This window comes from Harpia harpyja, chromosome 2 (genome assembly GCF_026419915.1).
Source record: "Harpia harpyja isolate bHarHar1 chromosome 2, bHarHar1 primary haplotype, whole genome shotgun sequence".
Taxonomy (NCBI): domain Eukaryota; kingdom Metazoa; phylum Chordata; class Aves; order Accipitriformes; family Accipitridae; genus Harpia; species Harpia harpyja.
In genome coordinates, this window is record NC_068941.1 from 54,403,303 (window position 1) to 54,422,401 (window position 19,099).

At 37.7% G+C, this 19,099-nt stretch overlaps 1 protein-coding gene across 7 annotated transcripts; it reads left to right on the forward strand.

The window, feature by feature from the left end:
• The first annotated feature begins 1 nt into the window (after window position 1).
• On the forward strand, window positions 2-18,562 carry F11 (coagulation factor XI). 7 transcript variants are annotated; one of them, XM_052779900.1, is made up of 16 exons: window positions 2-45; window positions 179-224; window positions 807-865; window positions 4,271-4,433; window positions 5,101-5,207; window positions 7,035-7,194; window positions 7,775-7,884; window positions 10,707-10,866; window positions 11,652-11,761; window positions 11,850-12,009; window positions 12,138-12,253; window positions 12,640-12,814; window positions 14,733-14,908; window positions 15,216-15,332; window positions 16,689-16,828; window positions 18,215-18,562. In XM_052779900.1, the coding sequence occupies exons 2-16, from the start codon at window positions 217-219 to the stop codon at window positions 18,368-18,370; spliced, it is 1,917 nt and encodes a 638-aa protein (XP_052635860.1). In that variant the 5' UTR covers window positions 2-45; window positions 179-216; the 3' UTR covers window positions 18,371-18,562. The 7 variants fall into 7 exon arrangements, 5 of the variants coding, with proteins under 5 accessions (XP_052635860.1, XP_052635861.1, XP_052635856.1 ...); XM_052779901.1 differs by having other exon boundaries at window positions 3-45; window positions 15,216-15,311; XM_052779896.1 differs by having other exon boundaries at window positions 26-45; window positions 10,707-10,815.
• The last annotated feature ends 537 nt before the right edge of the window (window positions 18,563-19,099 follow it).

A 19,099-nucleotide genomic window follows, 5' to 3' on the forward strand; every position in this document is an offset into this window, starting at 1 on the left:
TTCAGTGCGGTCTGGATGATGTGTGCTCTGAAAATGCGGCCCAAGGTCAGTAACAATATTGACAGAAAGAGTACCCATTCAAAGTAAATATTAAAGATAAGTTAGCATTGCAGGCACAGTAATATTTAACACAAACTGTGGATGACTTTTTTTTCTTTTTTTTTTTTTTTTTTTTTAGTAGAGCATAAACCTTATCCATTCATCCAGACCTACGCTATGTTCAGGTATGTAATCATTATTGCAACTGATATTCAGTGAAAGGTTTTCATAGCAACAAGACAGTGTATGTTGGTCTATTTATGGATTGTGTTGTGTGGTTAATTTATTTGTTTCTTTCACAGCCTAAGTTGTAGCATGTGAAAAAAAAAAAAAAGAAATGGTGTAAAATTCATGTAACATATACCAGAAGCAGTGAGTGTGAATCATTTGTTTGCTACGTTGATAACAGTATCCACTTAACTACCAGGACAGTCAGGATTAATAATGACATTTTGATGGAGTATTGCTCCTAGTCTAAGCATGGATAAATATTCTGCTGTAAAACAAAGCAGAAATTCTCTAAGTGCTTATAAACTTTATTGTTTCTTGCAACCGTAAGTAAAGGACAAACCTTTGTTGCTCCTTTATGCTACTTTATATATGCCATAACTGCATATCACAGCTGTAATCTGTAATTCTCAACATCATTTTGAATTAATGGTGTAACAGTACAAGTGTAAATCAGTGAGACGCCTTGCAGTACTTTATAAAACTAATTATACACCCTTTATTAAACATATCCTAAAGAATGATTTTGTGTTTTTTAGGATGATTTGGATTTATCAGACTTTTAATTTCATTTTCTTACTTGCTTCCGTTTACAGTGGTAAGTGACTATATAATTCCTAAGCTAGGCATACAGAGTAACACAACTCTTCTAGAAGGGGAGATGATTAGTAACTGCAGTCTGGTCCCGAGAGAGCTGTCTTGATTCTGCTGGGTTCCGCTCAGTTAAGTTTGGGTAACTCACATAACCCTATTGCCTGACACGGAACATTCCAATGGGGCTTTACTGACACTGTCCTGCCACCACCCCCACCATGGTGTCACCTCGCCCAGCAGGCACGGGACCACGCTACAGGCAGATTTCTCTATTGGACTGAGGCTGAGTCCAGCTCATAACTGCGAAATCAGCATGATGTTCAGTGTCCTACGCCCAACAGCAAGGTTGGCAGCTTTAGCAGCAGCTTAGGAAGGGAGCCCTTTGCGGGTGATGGGGGGTCCGGGAGGTGGAGTGGCACGCCGTGCTTCTCAGCTGAACTTGCCTCTAGCCTGGCTCCCCCCAGCCCAAATTAGAGCTCTCTTAAAGTTTGCAGGAAGGTGTGCTGGCTGCCGGTGGCTCAGCCCGGCAGTGCTGGGGTACGCTGGCTGCCTCTGCCAAGCTGCAGAGGAGCCTCAGCCCTTTCGCCAGGCACTGCCCACAGGGCAGGAGACAGGACAGACAGCCACCGTGCTCCAGACACCCGGCCCAACAGCCTCTCTGGGGGACAGCTGCTGAGCTTCTGAGCCAGCATCCTTTTTAATTTTTTTTTAAATAAACAAACCCCACCAATCTTCAGTCTTATTCACACATTGCCTTTGCGTGAAACTACTGATGCAGAAAGTATCTGTGTAACACCTATGTACCATCATGCTTGACAGCCTGTTGCAATAAGTGCGAATAACTCCAGGACCAATTGTTTCATCGTAAATTATTTTTTAGAATTCTCTTGATACGCTGGAAAGTTAGTGATTGTGTATGTTTTTCAATGTCAGTCTGTGTTAATGATTTACCTTGTTCCGTTAGCAAAAGTCAAACTACAAAAATTGCATTGCATTTCCCTGAAGTTCCCTGTGCTGATAAATTATAACTAAGGCCTAACACAGGTTTATGTTCGGTAATGTATTAACTGTTTTCTCGGAGGACAATTAGGTAACTCAGCTTTTTAGCAAAATCTGTTAGATAAATGTAGTATTATTTAAGGAAATGTTTTACATGGATTGAAATCTCAGCAAAACTAAAATCTTGAAACAGTTCTGAGGCCTAGGAAACATGTTTTTATTAAATTAAAGTATTTAGAACTGGCATAGTTTTACATGGTACATAGTTTTACAGCATAAATCAATTTTTTTTGCCTGTTAATTTACACTAGAAGAAGGTAAATAAGATCCAAAATGTGATACAGCAAATAATTTTAATATTCTTTTCTTTTGACTTTGGAATTTGCTTAGAGTGTTCGAAGAATGCTTTTCTGTTAGTGGCAATGGTGGGCAAAGAAACTCTACTGAGAATAATAAATGCCAATTTTTAGAGAAAGATCTTGAAAGTATATATACCAGAAAATTTGGATGTTTATAAAGTACAAATTTTGTATTACCAAGAAATTAACCTTTAAAAGATATTAGCATATCTTGCACATATGTCTAATAATCCCTTACTCTTTCCTTTTTTGGGGTAAATTTTATGTTTTAGCCATGTGCAGGAAACCTAGAATTACCTAAGTAGAGTTTATAATCACATTAACAAATAAAATCGACTTGTAATATTTTAAAACTGTAAAACCCAATATGATAGTTCCATTTGTTTTAGTTTTAAATAGCTTTTGATATAGTACGATAGCTCTATAGTAACAGATTAAGCAGCTATGTAAAATGTTTTCAGTTGGGTTTCCTCCCATTCTGGAAAAATACAGTGTTTTCCCTTTATCTTTTAGCTAAGAAAAAGCACTTTTGTAGATACAGGAATAAAAGTCAGCATATTAACCAGTTTGCTACCCCTTTGGAGGGCAAAATACAAAACGAGATTGGTCTCCTCTGCAAAGCCAGCCCTCTTGTGTGTTTTAACATGGAGATCTTAAAAATGCCTTCATTTTGAAAGATGGGAACATGTTGCTGCTTAGGTATCTTCATTGCATGGCTCTGCAGCGTGAGTGGGTTTTATTACAGGGTTCAATGTGGAATTGATGATGAATTCCTGCAGATGCCAGGTGGTAGATGAGCTCATTTTTATTCTGGACAGTTTCTGAGACACTACTCCTGTAACAGTATTTTCTTCATTGCAAAGTGTCATGGTTTAACCCCAGCCAGCAATAAAGTACCACGCAGCCACTCGCTCACCATCCCCTTTGTCCCCCCCTGCGCAGTGGGATGGGGGAGAGAATCAGGGAAAAAAACCCAAACCTCATGGGTTGAGATAAGAACAGTTTATTAGAACAGAAAGGAAGAAAATGATATTGATAATAATAAAATGACAATAGTAATAATAATAAAAGGATTAGAATATACAAACCAAGGGATACACAATACAATTGCTCACCACTTGCTGACCGATGCCCAGTTAGTTCCTGAGCAGCAATCCCCTCTGGCCAACTCCCCCCAGTTTATATACTGGGCGTGATGTCACATGGCATGGAATATCCCTTTGACTTTGGGTCAGCTGTCCTGGTTGTGTCCCCTCCCAACTTCTTGTGCCCCTCCAGCCTTCTTGCTGGCTGGGCATGAGAAGCTGAAAAATCCTTAACTTAGTATAAACACTACTGAGCAGCAACTGAAAGCATCAGTGTGTTATCAACATTATTCTCATCCTAAATCCAAGACATAACACTATACCAGCTACTAGGAAGAAAATTAACTCTACCCTAGCTGAAACCAGGACACAAAGCAAGTCAGAGGGGGTTCAAGGTGGAGTGTGAGGGAGCAGAAGCTTTATAAATTGCTGGGAGCCATTGAAGCTATGCACAGTGGCACCGCCTGTGACTCTGGCCTCAGAGCATCCCTAAACAAAATAGCACTGCCTTCACATACAACTTTCTAACTCCTTTTGGTCTCTGCACTTCCTTCTCCTGGTTTTCCTCTTAATGGTGCTCCGTACTGGTCTTTCTCAGAAGATGCTTCTGCCGCCCCCGAGATCTGCCATGAGAAGGTCCCTTCCCTCTCTGCCGTGCAGATCTGCCTTGTGGCCCATCCTGCTGCTTGACCTTCTGCCTCGGCTCAAACTGCCATGTTCCAGCATTGGCTATGAGGCAGGGAATGGGGCGAGACACACCAGAGAGTTTTATTTCTGCTGGAGAGCAAAGATGAGACTCTCAGAGGAACTGTGCTACTCACTCAGCCCCCTCACCCTCTTCACCTGCCAAAGGACTGTCTTAAAAGCAAGGTCAATGACAGAGAGGAGCAGTGGCTTCACCCTCTCCTGGTGAACTGTGCATGTTCCCATCTCTAATAATTTATGCATTTTGTTATTCTGTATCAGAATGTATGACTCAGCTTTATGAAAATACATACTTCCAAGGAGGAGATCTCGCTACGGTTTTTACACCGAGTGCCAATTACTGCCAAGTAGTGTGTACTTACCATCCTACCTGTCTGCTCTTCACCTATTTGCCAGCGGCATGGACTAAAGATCCTGCAAAAAGGTAAAATGTTCATGTTCGTGTGGCCTTTGCTGGTCTCCTGTGATAACTTTAGGAACTCGGTAACATTTTGACAGAACACAGGCACACAGAGAAAGCTACAGGGTTGCCATGGAAAACTGTCAGGTATCTTTAGAATTGGTGATCTAAAAGAGTATTTGCTTAAATTCTAAAGATTGAATTTGGCAGTGCCCAATCTTTCACGCTCACATACCAGTCCTTTCAAGGAAACAGAACTGACTGTGCGCTTCATCCTCTGTGCCACATATTTATTGTTGGGGACAGTGTGAGCAATTTCACATCTCCAGTGGTCGCCTCTACTGTCCCCCAGCCTCTCTCTTTAGCATATTTCTCTCACACTTAAGAACTTCAGTACCCTTGGAGGATGAAGTTGTCCTTCCTCTCTATGCCCAGTGCATTTCTGTTCTCCAAACCCTAGGCTCTGCTTCTCACTTTAATGAGACCTCTTGGAGCTCTCACATACACCAAGTAATCTGCCACCAGTGCCAACAACGCAGATGCAGCTCTACCCTATCTTTCTCCAAATTGCACTTGTTGTCTAAATTTTAATGTTGAGGGATATTGGACAGCCTGCATTTCATCTGAGAAACAATTATGAAAGTCTGTGTTGTACTGCAAAAGATGTGAATTGCTGCATTTTAAAACACAGGTTTTCCTGCTACTTAAAAGACAGCGATACAGAAATGCTGCCGAAAGTGGATATGGAAGGAGCCATCTCTGGACATTCCTTAAAACAGTGTAACATCCAAATTAGTGGTAAGATATGGTTATTCACATGTATGCATTTTATGCTCTGTGTCATGTAGCAGATGTTAGATAATTAGCATTTTGAAAACAGGAATAGAATCAGGGAAGCAGCCAAGCAGTGATTTGCCAGATCTCTTTCAAACACAGCTTACAACATCTTCCACTGGTTTCACCCTTCAGCCCCAACTATCCACCACCGAGGCTCCCCAGATGAGGTAACAGGGAAATTATGCTCCTGCAGTCACTGTTTTATTTGCTAGAGGCAGACGGGAACACATGCTTTAACTGGTAGCTCCAGTTCTAAAGATTAATTTAGTACTACAATTCCACTCCAGCAAGCTGCTCGTACGGCGTGTGTGACCCTGCCTTTTAACTTTGTAGAGCAGATGCCCAGCAAAGCAGAAATGCATAGTCACAAAGTAATATTGCTACCTCCATGATTCTGTGTAATAATTTATTAGCAGCTCCATCTTTTAGTGTATGTGTGCTAAGCACAGAGTCTTAGTGTCAGCATGCCATACCTGTGAGTTATCAGCAGGCATATTTAAAGCCTGTTACATGTGTTTTAAATATGTTTTGAACTTGTACCATCATAATGATGTCATTAAGAGGAGATCAGCTTTAAGCATAGCATGGTACTGCAGAAAACCAGAATAAGGACGAATATATTTATTCACTTCCTGACTTTGAGGCCAAATAGTGTCTTATGGATATCAGGCTAATTCTTTAGTTTTATTGGTATAGCACCTCAATATGCCAGGGGTAAATGGATTTTACTTTATGAAGTTCTCCACTGCAGCTATTGACAAATCAGTTGTGCTTGCTTTTGCTTGCCACTTGCCTTTCAGAGCAGTCAGGACTTTTAAAAGCTCTTTGCTGCCAGCATCCTGCCACATTTATATTTCTGAGTAGCTTTGGCCCAGCAAAATAGATTTCAGTGGGATGTTATTATTTAAGCTATATAGACTAATTGATATTACTGGAGTTGTTACTCTAGAATCAGACTAATGTCACTAAAATGAAAATCTACCCATATATGTTTAAAACCCCCACCAATGGTTGGCTGACTCGTGTTCTGTGAAAAGACCCCACTGACCATGAGGCAAAACCTGCATCCTCCATGGCGGAAAGTTATTTCAAACCCCACAGTCCTAATTCTCCCTCTGTGGAGTGTAAATTAAATCTTCTGACTCAAATGGGAGATATCTGTTGCTTATGAAGACAGAATTTGCCTTTTAAACTGCTCTATGAATCTGGAAATGGGAAAGTAGTATTAATCCTGAGTCCTTGCTTTGATTAATGTCATCATGGTCTCAGCCATAGTGGCTAGAGCTCCTCTCTCATGTAGGCAGAGGCACTGTCAAAGTCTGCCAGTTTTTTCCTCTGCCATGCAGTACTATAGCCTCAAGTTGCACCAGGGGAGGTTTAGACTGGGTATTAGAAAAAATTTCTTTATTGAAAGGGTTGTCAGGCATTGGAACAGGCTGCCCAGGGAGATGATGGTGTCACCATCCCTGGAGGTGTTCAAAAAATGTGTAGATGTGGCACTTCAGGACATGGTTTAGTGGGCATGGTGGTGTTGGGTTGACGGTTGGACTCGATGATCTTAAAGGTCTTTTGCAACCTAAACGATTCTATGATTCTATATTATACCTACACTTCTGATTTTGTTACTAGAAGTATATGTGAAGTATGATGTAACTGAAGTGAGCATGGGACATGGAATCTGGATTATAAGGACTGTGTCATATGAACTGCTATCTTTCGAGCAGTTTGGGGTGCAGGGTGGGGAAAGGAATAGAATGTTTTCAGAACTTGGTCTCTCTTTTTTCACAGCTTGCAGCCCAGATGTCCACATAGGACTCGATATGGAAGGGAAAATTGATGATGTTACTATGGCTGACAGCTATCAACAGTGTCAAAAAAGATGTACCAATGATAACCATTGTCATTTTTTTACATATGCCTCAGAAACATTTCACAATGCAAGCTTTCGGTAAACACAGGTTTGATCCCTTTCCTTGGACAGCCCTCTGCTTTAGTAGAGTAAATCTCAGAGCAGTCTAAGGTGTGAGAATTTATTCAAGGAAATAATTTTTCCTTGACTTGTCATCCTTGCAATGTTTATTCAAAGTTACAGATAGGGAAATGTCTGTAGTAAATGAGCTTTCATTTGTCCATTGGTGAGAAAGACAAACTTGATTATCATAGCACTGAAAAAAATTAAAATCCTCTGGAGATACTGAAATGCAAATTATATTGGTAGGTGTGCAGCATTATTGCTCTGTTAAATCTTGCTCTGCTTATTGCTCTGGAAATAGCATCATCAGAGCAGCCAGAGAAATTATTTCATTTTTATCAGGCCTATTTTTGAGCTGTAAATTTGCTCAATTTTACAAGTTAAACATTGTTCAGCTAGCTCTGTTCCTCATTTGAAGATTGTTCTGGAGATTGGAGATTGCTCTGGCCCTTGGCCAGAACATGCACCATGGTAGGAATTATGGGGCCAGGAGGATGGTGTAGACCAAGGAAGATGTCCTGTTGTCTTACCACTTTCTTTATTCTTTGTCACTCAGTAAAAAATGCTTCTTGAAACATACCAGTGTAGGAACTCCAACCAGCATAAAGGTGCTTGATGAAGTTGTGTCTGGATTCTCTTTAAAGCCATGCCAGCTTTCTGAAATAGGTAACTGTTTAAAATCTCTGATTCAGTTTAGTTTTAAGGGTTATGGATGATAAGGTGCCATCTATCTCTAACATGTATAAATGTTTCATTATGTAAAATAATTCTAATACAAACTTATTCTTGCAAATATAGTTAGCAAATATAGTTAGGCACAAAGTAGGTTAGGATCTTTTAAAATTTTCCATTTTATCATTTGTCTTACAAATACAGTTGCCTGCTTTGAAAATCAAAAGAATTCTTTCATAAGATTAGGTTGATGAAATTGCATGTTATCTTTGTACTGTGGATACAAAAATGAAAGGTAAAATCCCATCAAAGTCAAAGATCAGGAGGAATATAAAGCTTTCTAAAATCTGTTTGTATACTGTGTATGCACTTAGAAATTTTTAATGAAGATGCGCAGCTTTCTAATACAACTGGCTAATATGAAGGGATGTATTCTGTGTTTTGTGGGTGAGTTGTGATGGAAGCAGTGTCTGTGCTTGTTCCTGCAATCATTAGTCAGGCAAAACTCTCAAGAGTGCAAGATCAAACAGTCTGTATTATACCTTCTTATTCTCAATTGAAACATCCTTCACTTTTTTTTTCTTTTTTTTTTTTTTTTAAATCTACCTCCACCTTGTCTTACTGTGTGGTATTTTCCCTTCTTAACGGTGATGATGTTCTTCTGCTTCCACATAACCTTGTTTAGCTCACAGATAATCTAGTTTTCCCACAGAAATCACATTTTGTAAAGACTCTTCATCGTTTTTTCTATATCAATACAGTTTCTTCAGACTCTGCTAGTCCTATTGTAGGAATAATCTTTGGAAACTATTGAAAATGTAGTTTTGTTCAGCTCTTAACAATGAAGACACTTGAAGAAAAATGAAGCGTGAAGAATAACAAAAGGAAGAAAAAGTTTTGTAAAGAGAAGAAAACAATTTAACTATTCTCTCACTATGTGTATGAGAGAGAATGGAGGGAATATTTTTTTTTTCCAAATTCTTATATTAAGATATACTAGAAAGACACATATTCATGTTTAGAAGAAAAATCACAGTACTCAGGAGGGTCCTGCTCACAGACTTTGAGAAGAATCAGGGGACTGTAGCATAGGCACAAACAATATGATTTTAAGTAAAAAAAAAATATCGAAAGCGATTTGAGACTTTATCAAAGACATATATGGTTTATGACAGTGATGACATGGCAGTAATGATCCATCACAAATCAGAATTTCTGAAAGTATGTGAAGGTCAATCTTGTTCCTACCTGTCTTTCCTTGCTTTCTGTCTTGCGAGAAAGGCAAGAGGAGAGAGAGAGAGATAGAAAGGAATAGATCACGGGATCATAGAAGCCTAGACAGTACTATTGGATCAAGAGGTCGTCTAAGGAGGTCATCTGTCCTAATCCAAGACAGATCAGCTATACCTGTCCAGACAGAGATTTGTCAAATGTAGTCATAAAACCTCAGTACCACCTTCTGCCTTGTTGTGTTGTAAATATCTGAAATGGGTTTATTTGAGTATTTGTTCTAGTTTTTTTCTGATGGTATTTAGGCTGACTAGGCCTACGTTGTATATGTTCCAGGGTCATAATTTTAAAAATAGATGCTTCCCCTTTCAAAGTTTTTGGAATTACAGCAACCCTCTGTGAACACCAAAAGCTAAACTGTACAAAGAAACTTTGAGGCTGCTTCAGTCAGATTCTGACCAGATCCACATTTGTGCTTTAAATATAATTTCCTTTAGAAACCATCCATTCTCCTGAACTCTATTTCCCCTTAACATGGTACCTTACATACTAATTGTCAGAGTTAATTGACCTTTATTTTCTAGTGTCCCAATTTTTTTTCCTGTTCTTATTGTGTAATTAACTGTCCTGTATTGTCATCCTGTCACGCTTATGTTTTTTTGAAAACTTCATCAAATTAACAGGAGTCACATTAAGCTCTACCTCCTCCTTCTACTGTTTTTCCCTTTCTGTACTAAGATGTTCCCAGCATGTTTCTGTAACTTATTGGGCGGTGTCGACTTGGTTGCTGTACTTTCTCAACAGCTGAAGTTCTCTGCTGCCACCAAGTCCTGTGTTTTGGATCATTTTGCTGTTTTTACTGTCTTTGCAACTTGATAGTTTCAAGAAACATCCTCCATGCTGGTGCTTCCTTTTTTCCTCTTTTTATTGTTGCACTAGGATTTTGACTAGGACTTCAAGTATATCTTTGGAGAAGGCAACTCATTCTTCTCTTTCTAAACATGCTAGTACTTCCTGTAACTTCTATGTCCATAGTCTGGTGGTGTGAATTATCCTGCCAAGCCTCTGTTATGTTATTTTGGTCATGTCAGAGGGCAGACTGTACTTTACTCCTGCTTATTCTGCCTACTTTTCAAATAGCATTTAATAAAGTGTTAAGAGGATCATCCCATTATTTTTCTTCTAGTCTTCCCATGATCCTCTTAGATATACCCATTACCTTAATTATTTTAGGCTTTGCCTAGATTACCGTGATTTATTCCTAACTGTGGATTTGTACACTGATCTCCACTGTTCCTAATTTAAAGCCTTGCTGATTAGATTAGCAAATCTGTATTCTAACATGTCATTTCTCTTCTCTATATGAGCCTTATCCCTGCTCAGTAGTCCTCTCCATAAGTTTGCACGGTCAAAAATGTTCTTGAGAAATAGTTTTTGGTTAAAATGTGGTGTTATCTTTCCAGCTTATCAGTCACAAAGGAAGGAAAATGTGAATAAGGCTAGAAATGAATAATCTGTAAACCTTAATATTCTGATGACATAATAAAAGCTTTGGAATTTTGATATTTTGTTCTTGTTTTATACAGATTGTCAAATGGACATTTTTGAAGATCAAGAATTTTCAGGAATTAATATTACAAGTTTTTTCACTCCTGATATCTCTGTCTGCCAAACTATTTGTACATATTTTCCAAGGTGCTTGTTCTTTACATTCTTTAGCAGGGAATGGCAACTAGAATCCCAAAGGTGAATATGATAACTAACTTTAATTCTCTAGATTTTTTTTAAAAAAGCACACAGTCTTTTTTTGACCAGTATTTTCTTATACTTATGGAAATTTTTGTTAAAAGGTTATTTTCAGTAAAGCACAGCTTTTTATGTTTTGTATTCATAAATTTATAGTTTCCTGTGGGCACTTCATCTGTTCTCTGGTGTGATCAGGCATTTTGTATTGCAACTGCATATCTGGTGTTAATCTGAAAAGAGTTATACACATCAAAGAGACAGTGAACCTCCAGATTGCTTTAATGACTTAAAGCTGAATTTTATGAAATTATCAAAGAGTCATCTGGTTTCCTAGCAGTATTAAGTTATTTACTTGAAAAGATTTTCCATAAAGTTAACAGTTTAAAAATGTTTCTATTGAGCTTCCTTCTTTCATACTTAGTAGTGAGAATAGTTAAAAATCTACATTCCGCACAAAACAGAAGAATAAAGTTTCAAAGGAATTTCAGGGAGAAGCAAAGCTGAGATGGCATATATCATCTAAAGTCACCTCTTCCATGTATGTATAAATACTGTACAACCTTTAGTAGTACAGTAATATGCCATTTCACAAAACTACAAAAGCCCCTCAATTTAGTGTGAACTAGTGAACTTAGTGAATGCATTTTTGTATGAAATACTTTTACAGATAGACACTTGGGAGAAAAAACACATTTAGGAAAGTACCTTCCCTTACCAATACCTAAACAATCAATTTTAGGATGTGAGAACAGATTTAGTTCTTGTAAAAAAAATTTTCATTTTAGAAATCTTTGCCTTTTGAAGACATCAACAAGTGGGATACCAGAGGCACTTATATCACGAGAAAATGCTGTATCAGGCTTTGGTCTCCTAAACTGCAGAAGATCCTTTCCTGGTAAACAATAAATTAAAATAAAAATACTAATTTTGAATTAATCAAATTAATAGACTTTCTGATGCTTGGAATGCACTCATTCTTACAGCCTGCAATTCTCGCACTTACATGCATATGAATTTTTTGGGAGATGAACTCAATGTCACTTATACTAAAGGACACAGAGCCTGTCAGCAGGTTTGCACAGACGTGATCCGCTGCCAATTTTTTACTTACTTTCCCCTCCAAGATTCATGCAATGAAGAAAGGTGAGATACATGTTTTAAAATGTTCAAAGATTGCTGAAATAATCATTCCGCAGACTTGGTGAGGGGGTAATGTATGTGTTCTGCATAAAAAAAGTACAAACTGAATCTTTGCATTAATTCATTGACAGAAAGTGTGAGTGTCACCTAAGGATGTCCTCGAATGGATCTCCAGTGGAAATAGTACATGGGCCAGGAAGGATCTCTGGGTACTCGCTAAGATTATGTAGAAAGAAAGCTAGTACTGGTAAGTAAAACTTCTTTCATGTAAATGAGACAGTGCTTAACAGATTTCAGTACAGGAAGCCAAAACCTCCCCTTTTTTTTTTTTTTTTTTTAATCGGTTGCATTGAACTGGTTGCATTGTCCTAGTGGGATGCCTTGTGAAGTTAAAGAGCGTTCTGAAAAAGTGAAGTCGGCCAGGTCCACTCATTGTAAACACCACAGTGCTACACTGTGAACTTGGTTTTAATAGACTTTATGATCATAAACCATAAAGGGATTAGAATGTATCATGTATTGCCTTCTTTGCAATAGATCAGTCCCTATTCAGCAATCAGCAGTAGCCTCATCTTCATTTTTCCTTGGTGAGTGAAAATTATCTTTAAGCACAGTTTCAAATTATTCCTATAGTGTGTATGCAGCATTCTGCAAGAACTATTAGGATCGTTGGAGGGACAGACTCTTCCCCCGGTGAATGGCCGTGGCAAGTCAGCTTGCACGTGAAATTGTCTCGTCAGAGGCATCTCTGCGGGGGCTCTATCATCAGCAACCAGTGGATTCTTACAGCTGCTCACTGCGTCATGAGGTGAGGCCTAAATAAACCCAAAAATTTCATCCAGCGTGTGAGATAAGTTGAGATCTACCTTTCAGAAAAATAAAAATGAGGACTAGAATAAAATAAACTGTTGTAATGTAACCAAAATGTGAACTTCTAAGGTAGACTATTCACATCCTTAATGTAACTGGAACTCCATACCTTGTCCTGCTGAATTATTTTAATGCATCTAGAAGATGAAATTCTAAAGCAGACACCAGATACCTGCAGAAGCTGACATTCTCATGGGATATAAGCTTTTTCGTATTGTAATACCATATCATCTATCAAGGAAAATCTGTTGCTAGGTTATTCCAGTTCATAAACTTCAAATGACTTATCTCAGAGATTTCTCTGTGGCACTTAGGAAATGGTACTAATCCGATAGCTTCAGCAGCAGGGTGCTCAGCAAGTTAACTTATTTGACCAGGACACAAAGTAAATCTCTGTGGGCGTCCAATTAGGCTGCTTCTGGTACCTGAGCTACCTGTCTCTGCATCACATGAAACATCCAGATCCCAATTGTCCTGGATTTCTTTAACAGTTTGGTTTTTTTTTTTTTTCAAATTCTATCAACCGGTCAATTAATACCCTCTTTTTAATGCAGATTTCAGCTGTAAGAACAAAATTTAAAGCAGCCGATACCTAAGACATTGCTAATTTGCACCGATGCGTATAGTCTGTATTGTTAATCTAATTACCATCGGATTTGGGTCATGAAATTACTTATGTTGTGAAAAGCTGATTTAATTGTCATGCAGATGATTAATTTCCTTTGTTAGATTGTCATCACCTGTAATGCAGGTTATCCTGTCATTTACAGAGTGAAAAGTGTAAGGCTATAATGCAGTCTGATGGGAGAAAAGGGACAAGTAACAGATAAAAAGCTTCAGAGGATGTTGACCCAGCAAGATGGTCCAAAATCAGGCATTTTTACTCATGCAGTGTAGTACGTTACCCATTATTGTTTTCATGTGGAATAGTATTGCCAATATTTTGCCTCCAGTGGCAAACTTTATAGAAATGGTTATACTCTCTAAAAAAACTACATAAAAAATATATCATTCTCTACCTGCTAACCAGTGTAGAAGTTACCAATATTATAAAAGGCAAAGGGAGAATATATGCTTGCAAAATAAAAATAAAAAAATAGAATTTGATAATTGGAAATTATTAAGCCTAACTGATATTTATGAATTCATATATAAAAATCTTCAAAAATATTGGAAAGTTTATTTAGGACAAGTTTTGCATCTTCTTCATTGCATGTACCAAAACTACTAGGTTACCTTAATGATAGAATATGACAATGAAATATCCCTTAAGCTTACTCAAAGTAAAGCTGAAATCATAAAGATTAACTGGAACTTTTCATATAGGTCTATGATATTACACTTTCTAATCTATATTACATGGCTAGTGTCATTTTCCTAACTAGTAAGTGTTAGAATAGACTCTGCTTGAATTTATATTCCCAACTCTGTTTTCATTACTAGTAAAGCTGTTGTGTTGGAATGAATGGAAAGAATCTTATTTACTTGCATTAGGCTCTTGAAAATTAAAAAAAAAAAAAAAGAAGAGAAAAAGGGAGAATAAAAGCAGGCAGAAAGGGAAGGAGGATGAAGAAGGATCAGCACAATGAGAGTCTGCACATAAAGGAGAGAGAAAACTGATGTGGGGATGAAAATATGAATAGGGAGAGGAACAGAAAGAAGGAGAAGTGGAGGGAATGGACAAAATGAACATCTTTTAGTTTTGAGAGTGTGAAAAAAAAAAAAAAAAGGAAAAAATGACCTCAGTTCTGTTCACTGTACACTCAGGAGTAAGGGAAGATGTTGGCATCTGCACACAAGCTCTACATCAGTGCAAATCCTTTGCCACAGACTGACTGTTTGTCTTTTTCCCTCAGTCTTGAGAATCCCAACATTTGGCGTGTTTATGCCGGTATTTTAAAACAATCAGAAATAAATGAGGATACGCCCTTCTTCAAAGTGGAAGAGATTATTGTTCACCCTCAGTATAAATACGCACAGACTGGATATGACATTGCTTTAATGAAACTTGATAAGCCTATGAATTTTACTGGTATGTAGTGTATTTCAGAGGAATTCTGAAAATGTGCAGGATGACACAGGGCTGGCATTGATATGGCAGTGCATGACACCTGGGCTGGCTTCCTTTAATATGCAGTTACTGGGGTTTGAGGAGAATCTCATTCTGTTGGCTTTGAAAAGAAAATGGGTGGCTTTTATTTATGTGACTGGAACGATATATAGTGTAAGGGACAAGGCATAACATGGAGGCTATCATCAGGGGTCGTGTAGGTGCCCACAAAACCTTAATGTTGCAGTTGTCTCTGCTGGTCAAACTAATATTTTTAATCATATTTTAGATCTTCAACTGCCTATTTGCCTGCCATCAAAAGAAGATGCTAACATACTTTATACTGACTGTTGGGTAATTGGATGGGGTTACAGAAAAGAAAAAGGTACAGATAAACATTTAAACAGTGAGTTCTTGTATTTGCAAAATTCATGTGGTTAAAAAAACGCCAAGCCCTCCTTTTCTTTTAAAAAAGAAAACCCCCTTCTTTTTTAAGGGAAAATTCTACTATGTTCTTGGCTACTATTATTGCTATCTGGCCAGCACTGTAATATAATTCTTAATTAGAATCTACTTCTATTAAGACATTATAAAACATACATGAAAGATGTATGAAATTATCGTTAAATAGCTCTGTGCTCAGACACAAAAATTAGATTTTATAAATTGTTTGATTTAATAATGTATGTAGAGAATGCAACCTTATGGTTGCATAAATATATCCTGTAGAGCCCTCAAATACTTTTCTTTAGATTCTAGCTTAATCTACTGACAAAACCCAGTATATATCTGGAATATACACTCCTTTTCATGCTCCCAGCTGAAAAAAGCCAACAAACTTATCACTGAATTGTGAGGTTTTGAATTACAGTCTGCACATAACCCATGCTTTTTTTTTTTTTTTTTTTTTTTTACGTGATTGTATTCATATGACTTTAGAAATCGGAGATTAAAGCATGTGGCTTTTATGATTCTGAAGGTTGATTATAAACAATGCCAATGACTTTTGTGTTTTGGTAGTAGATGGGATTTGAACTCCTCTGATTTTATATGGAGGTAGGCCAAATAGCTGTTAATTATCAAAGTCTGTTTGTACATGTTTCATATATATTTTTATATGTGTAACATTTATGTGTGTGTATACATATATATATACACACCTATTTAAACTGTGTTCTTTCCTTTATACACCATCCTATTTGAAGGTTAGGGTTCAATGTGAAATCTAACACATTTAGACAGATATTGTATAACCTAATTTCTTCTGTTAATTTCTAAGAAAAGGCTGCTCTCAAATACTCTTTCTTACACTACGTGCAAATTTCTCCATCCTGTAAAATACAAGGGCATGGAGCAGCACAGATTTGGCACCTGGGAGATTCCAAACCTATTATAACACATTACTAAGAAATAATTGTTAGTAACACAAAGTGATGCTCTTAATGGGAACACAGGTTCCAAGGCCCAATGTCCCGAAAGCCGTACTCATATGAGGATTCATTGCAAATCACAAGGGAGTTTTGAAGCTTGCCTAGTCATGAGACATAAAACGCCATTATAAAAACATTCAATTTAGCAGACAATTCACATTGTTTACTAACACAAAAAAAAAAGAATATTGGTGTCATGAACGTCTAATGACACTCTAAAAGCAGTGGTCTCCAACTTTGTAATATCACTGTATGGGGACTTCCAGAGTTTAATTTTAACTTTTATTTTGCTAGAAGCAAACATTTCTCTGTTCATACCATCTATTACATAGGTCGTGTAGAAGATATTCTTCAGAAGGCTACTGTTCCCCTCATGTCAAAAGAGGAATGCCAGGCAAGGTATCGGAAGCGCAGAATAGGTGACAAAGTGGTCTGTGCTGGATATGATGAAGGTGGAAGGGATGCTTGTAAGGTAATCAAAAAGAAGTAGCTTGTAGTCATATATTCCAACCATTTGCTCAAATATATAATTGAATACTGTAATTATTTTTTAATCGCCATTAGAAAAATATCATTATCAATAGAGCTGTTGATTCACTTGTCACTTTTGCATGTCAAAAGCACTGAAAATCAAGGTATATACAAAACATTTCTTATGTGACATTGAAATCTTTAGGAATAGATTCTGTGGATAAGAAACTCTGAGTGTATGTATCTATATCTCATCCATTTAGGGAATAAAACAGTATTCCTTTGGTGTATCAAAAATCCAAAGACAGTATAGTATCTCAAAGCATTTCTCCAATAAAAGCAGATTTCCTATGTGATATTTTTCTTTCTTGACATGAAATACAGTACATGAAAGCTTATTTTAAAGCATCCACTGTGTACAAACCAGGAGGGAGGGTGCTAGCAATGCTATTAAAATGCACGGGGAATGGAAGGCTAAAGACAACTTGAGCAGACTGGTCTGTTCATCACTAGAATTGAAAATGTCACAACAGTGTGAGTTCAGTGAGCCAAATTCTCTGAGTGTAAACTCATGCACTTCCATTAATTTAAATATTCTGAGTTAATTTATGCAACAAGAAAATAGTCTGATTAGTAAGATTAAATTCTCTACCAAATGCAGTATTTTCACTTTAAGCATTTAACATCTTTCTGTTAAAATGTTACTGTTACTATGATCAGTATTGAGTAATTAGGAATAAAAATCCTTGGAGCTGGGAAGCAATTTTTCCTCTATGCCAATTAAGCTTCCTTTATCTGGTACAGTCTACCAGAACATGGAGATGCTGTTTTATAAAAATAACACACTTGCTATTGTCCCAAAAGCTCATAACAGCTGCCCTAAAGAACCTGATATTCAGAAAGATCAGTCAGGAATAGGAAAAGAAAACAGAGAGGTGTTTTATCCCGAGGGGGACAGAGTCACTCAAACAAGATAAGCCACGCAGAGAACTGAGGTTTGGGTACTAAAACCAAGGTCGTAAGAGAAAACATTGGCAGATTTACCGTTTTTCTCACTTGCACATGAAGTCCTCATTGGGTTTTAAATCAGTGTGTGTAGATAAATTAAAAAAAAAAGAAAAAAAAAAAAGCCAGTAGTTTTGAACCTTCTTGGGAAGTGTAAATTATTTGCAATGACTGGAAAGTATTTACAAGTCAATTTACTAGAAAAACAGAAAACCTGCTTCAGTAGTCTGTTAATTAGCCTTAAGCAAAAGTGATTGAAATCTAGGTGGTTATGCTGGTGTTAAGGCTGAATGATGCTGATTTTAATCAAGGCTTTCTTTGTGAGAGAAATACTGATGAGAGCTCTTCGTTGCGTGCTCTGTCTTTTTCTCCTGTGACACAGGGGGATTCGGGAGGGCCGCTGTCATGCAAGCACGAGGAGGTGTGGTACCTGGTGGGCATCACCAGTTGGGGCGAAGGGTGCGCTCGCCCCAGGCAGCCGGGTGTCTACACAAAAGTTGCTGAGTATTCAGACTGGATTCTAGAAAAAACTACATAGCGTGAGAGTTACCTACTGCCTCAAAGTGATGTCATGGAATAATAACCCTAGGAGCAATGTGATGAAGTGTATTAGTGTTTTTTAAATGGTGTTTCTTGTTAGCCTAGAATGTAAAAAACTTGATTAAAAAAGTAGAAAAGCAGGAATGAATGACTTTGCTATTACTAAATAAAAAGCTGTAATAAAAATAAACTCTGTGGTCTCTGATTTGGCAGGAAAAAAAAAAAAAAAAGAATATGTCCAAACCATTGATTTCTTCTGTCCTTGCTAGCATAAAATGGGAGTGGGTGAGGTTGCAGGGCATGTATGGACCTGGGAACTGCTTCTGACTTCTGAGGTTTGGACACAGCAATGGAGATTTCCCTCCCTTGTCCAAATTTGGTTGAAATGGGCCAACCAGTTACAAACTTACTAAGAGGCTTGGGGAAGGGAAGCTGGGGCAGGGAGAAGCCTATGCAGTTGTATAAACCTTGTTTCCTTAGGGAATTAGCCAAAAAAGTGGCAGTACTAACTGAGAAAACAAAACCAGAGACCTTGGCAAGCTCTTCAGTAACAATTTTGCAAGTATGGTAACAGCACTGTCTTTCACTTACATTATTCTTATTTCTGTGGAACGTTTTGTGATAAGAACGATAATGTGGGTCTGCTTCCCCTGAAGCAGAATATCCAGGTAACAAATTTATGTCAGGTAGCAAATATGTTTCATGGCCAAAATTAACACTAGTGTGA